This window comes from Arachis ipaensis, chromosome B09, assembly GCF_000816755.2.
Source record: "Arachis ipaensis cultivar K30076 chromosome B09, Araip1.1, whole genome shotgun sequence".
Taxonomy (NCBI): domain Eukaryota; kingdom Viridiplantae; phylum Streptophyta; class Magnoliopsida; order Fabales; family Fabaceae; genus Arachis; species Arachis ipaensis.
In genome coordinates, this window is record NC_029793.2 from 143,704,834 (window position 1) to 143,708,884 (window position 4,051).

General features: G+C 36.6%; 1 protein-coding gene across 1 annotated transcript in view; it reads left to right on the top strand.

Annotated features, from left to right (window-relative positions):
- LOC107616168 overlaps nt 1-1,950 on the top strand; it is a 3,204-nt gene extending 1,254 nt beyond the window's left edge. Inside the window, exons 2-4 of the mRNA XM_016318163.1 lie at nt 830-1,202; nt 1,423-1,551; nt 1,633-1,950. Coding sequence (XP_016173649.1) covers nt 830-1,202; nt 1,423-1,551; nt 1,633-1,950 — 820 coding nt within the window. The remainder of the gene's footprint in view (nt 1-829; nt 1,203-1,422; nt 1,552-1,632) is intronic.

The window sequence follows — 4,051 nt, forward strand, 5'->3', positions numbered from 1 at the left end:
GATTCAAAATTTTATGTATTATTTTTCGATCAAATTAATTTGTCTAGTCTAATTTTGGCAAAAATAATACAATTTAATTAATTATATGTGTTAAATTTTAATTTTTAAAAAACATCTTTAAAAAAAGACGTTTTAAACGTCTTTGTGAGAGTGACTCCCATAATTTAAATGCTATATTTAACTTTTATCAAACTCTACTAAATATACTGTAATAGTAATTCTTGATTTCAGTATATTTGTTCATTTATTTTTTGCCCTAAATAATAATAACAAGTTCATACCTATGGATATATCAATATATGAAATATAATAAAGGGCAAATCATCTCAATAAACTAAATGCACATTAATATTATTTGGATGTTCCAAATCAAAAAATGTAACATTAAAGTTTCAAAGCATATTTTTTTATAAATTGAATTGATTAAATTCGATTTAATGAAACACGCAGTAAATTAAATTCAATAAATTTGAATTAGGTAAAAAATGTTATTGAATGAAAATCAAATCAAATGGATTCGAATTAAGATATCCCTACTAAATCGAAATATTTGGATTTGATTTGTTATTGAACGTAAATCGAATCTAATGAATTCGATTTATCCATGCACGCACGTTATGGTAAATCGAAACTAATAGCTTCAATTTACTGTGTTTGGTACTGTATGAATAATTCGAAGACATTTAATTCGATTTATAGAGCACTGAAGTATATAAAAACGAGCTCAACACGAAATTTTATAGAAGAGTGAGATTCACAATGGCTAATGATGAGAGTTTTTTAGCTCTTGTGCATTATAGAGGGTCCATTAAGAAAAAAATGCGAACAGAAATAAGTTTACTAACAAGGATCCGCTGAGTGTTTTTCTCAAACCTTCGACGAATTTTGCCGAGTTTAAGAATACTATACTCCAGAGACTAGGACTGCAAGGCGTGAAACGGGTGGAGAAGTTGTTCTATAGAATCCCGATTTCTGTGTTACGCGATGATGCCAAGTATGATTCATTCGTTATTAGCAGTGACGAAGATTTTCAGGTGCTGTTCCATTGTCGCCGTCAGTTTCCCGAGGTGAGGACTCCAGAGCTGTTGGCGAAACTTGTGGATGTGGTATCTAGTTCTGGAAGCTCGAATAAGAATCCCCACTCCACAGGACATCCAGCTTGCTCTAGTTCCATGCCTGTTGGTTCTTCGTCAGTTGTGCTGGTGATTGCACCTGAGCCAAATTTAGTAGCTTCACCGTCCTTTGTAGTTAATCTGAACCGCAATAGTTGGTGAGGCTGGACCGTTGGGAGAGGTTGCTTTCGCGACGCCTGGTTCTCCTGCGATGGTCCCAGTTTTTTGAGAGGTTGGAGTACCCGATGGAGTTGAGGATGCATTACATGATGATGATGATGATGATGATGATGATGATGATGATGTGGAGCCCGCCACGATAGCTGATGATAGTGACGATGAGACACCACGGACGACTCCAGCTGTGGGTAGAGGAGCATCTAGTTCAGGTACTAATCAGTACCCCCCGCACTTCTCTGCTCTAGACTTGGATGCCATGGTACCTTAGGGGGATCCGAGTGTACCTGTTAGCTTCGGAGCAAGAGACACATAAAATATAGGAGTTGTATCTGAATTTCAGGTTGGTCAGCAGTTTCAGGATAAAGAGGAAGTCGTGTTTAGCGTGGAGACCTATAGCATTTGCCGTGGGGTTGAGTACAAGGTATTGGAATCTGATCATCGCAAGTACGATGGCAAGTGCAAGGAGTTCGGCAGCGGGTGCACATGGCTCATCCAGGTTAGCCTCCGCCAACGCAAAGACATTTGGGAGGTAAAACGGTACAATGGTCCTTATACTTATCTAGCCACATCGATATCTAGTGATCACAAAAAGCTTGATTATCATGTCATATCAGCCTTCATACTGCCCATGATTAGAGTTGATAACCACAATATTTAATTAACAATAAAGTGAACTGCTAAATAATGGAAAAAAGTCTGCATAACTAAAGGGAGACTACCTCGACACAACGGCCAATGAAAAATATCAAATCCATCCGGCCGGAATCCAGGGAACCTCCAGAAGATCCACGACTGGAGGAGCTGCAATGGACCAGCCAACTTGATGTCATTTCTGTTCGCCATACGGCATATGCATTTGTATAGCCATGACAGTGCAGGAGACCCCTAACTGTACTGACCCATGTCCTCTAGCCTAGGACGTAAGCTAGCCAACAGATGTGGAGGAGAATACCTAACTTGTCCCCGAACAACTGCGTCGATAAGAGTATCATGATATACGCACGGGAATACCTCCTAACCGTCTCCTCGGCTGCCCCCTGCGGAAGCTCACTCTTCATCTCCTGAAATCATGTGCACTTCACTGTGAACTTGTCGATGCTGTTCGCAGGAGGCAATACCCCCAGCAGCTCCTCAAACCACACCCACGCTGGCCGACCACCCTCTATATATCGTGGAAAGTCTGTCAGGTATCCGCTAATATACTGACCATCGATCGGGAGCCCGAGCTGGTATGCTACATCCCGGAGGGTAATCGTGCACTCCCCAAACAGCATGTGGAAGGTATGCGTCCCAGGCCGCCATCTCTCTACAAATGCGCTCACCAATGACTCGTCCAATCGAAACCAACTCTCGTTCAATCTTGCAAGATGTTACAAACCGGCCATCTGCAAGTATGGAATGATCCTATCATCTAACATCATACTGTGTTGTTGTCTCATGCTGCCGATGCATCGATGGGGTTGCATAATGATAAAAAATTCCTTCTCACAATCGTTACAAAAAAGTGTTCAATGCATAAAAAACTCTAACCACCATAGACACTGCATGTGCTAACTTTAAAATCATGTTTACAATAACGTCCTACCAATTTTTCATAGATAAAACACAAATCAATGCATAATTCATGATCCAATTCTTCAAGGTAAAAAAAAAATTAATACAGCATATAGTCCTCCATAGGTACACAACAATTGCCTAAGTGCCTCACAAGTCGAAAAAAAAAATCTGTTTTTTTGTTAATACACTCAAAAAATCTATTGTTAACCTTATTCATAAATCTATAGTTAACCCTATTCTATAGTTAATAACTCACTAATTTTAACATGAACTAAATTCAAATATCTGCTTTTTGTTTTTTTTTTAATAATCCCTAACTAATGATTCTAACCAACTACAATGACTAATTTATTTTCAAAAAATAAAATAAAATAAATTCACTAACCTCGAGGTGAACGGCACCAACAATATGTGCGACTCCATCTAGACGATATAGACGATTCGGATGCAGATTCGATTATTCCCGGGTTGCTTCTAGAGATGGTGGGGTTGCGTGTGGGGTATGTGAGTTTTCTAGTTCGAATGAAATAAATTCGATTTGTATATATAGCCAAAATCCATGCAAATCAAATCCATTAGATTCAAATTATGCAAGACGAAATTAACATGTAAATCGAAACAATGGGTGTCGATTTACAAAACCATCAAATTGAATCCATTAGTTTCGAATTACCTTGGGCGTTTTTTTAGTTGGCTAAATCGAATTTATTGAATTCGATTTACCCGGATTTGTAAATCGATCCATTCGATTTATTAGCATTTTAACTATGTACTTAATTCGAATCCACTTGATTCGATTTTCATTCAACAACAATTTTTTACCTAATTCGAATTCATTGAATTTAATTTATATAAAAATGTGCTTTGAGACTTTGACGTAGCATTTTCTGATTTGGGATATTCAAGTAATATTGGTATGCATTTAGTTTATTGAGGTAATTTACCCTACAATAAACTTGCAAAGCTAAATATTTTACATAATTATTTTTTCTCACTTCATCGCAATAAAATATAAACATTTTGTTGAATTGTAGTATCTACATATCGAATATAATTTGCACATATTACTCATCAACATTAATCTAATACACGTATCTTTTGTATTTAATTTTTTTATTTAATTTGCACATATTTATATTTAATTATATTTTAATAAAAAATAAAAGATTTTTTTTTAAATTTAAACATATTTAAATACTATT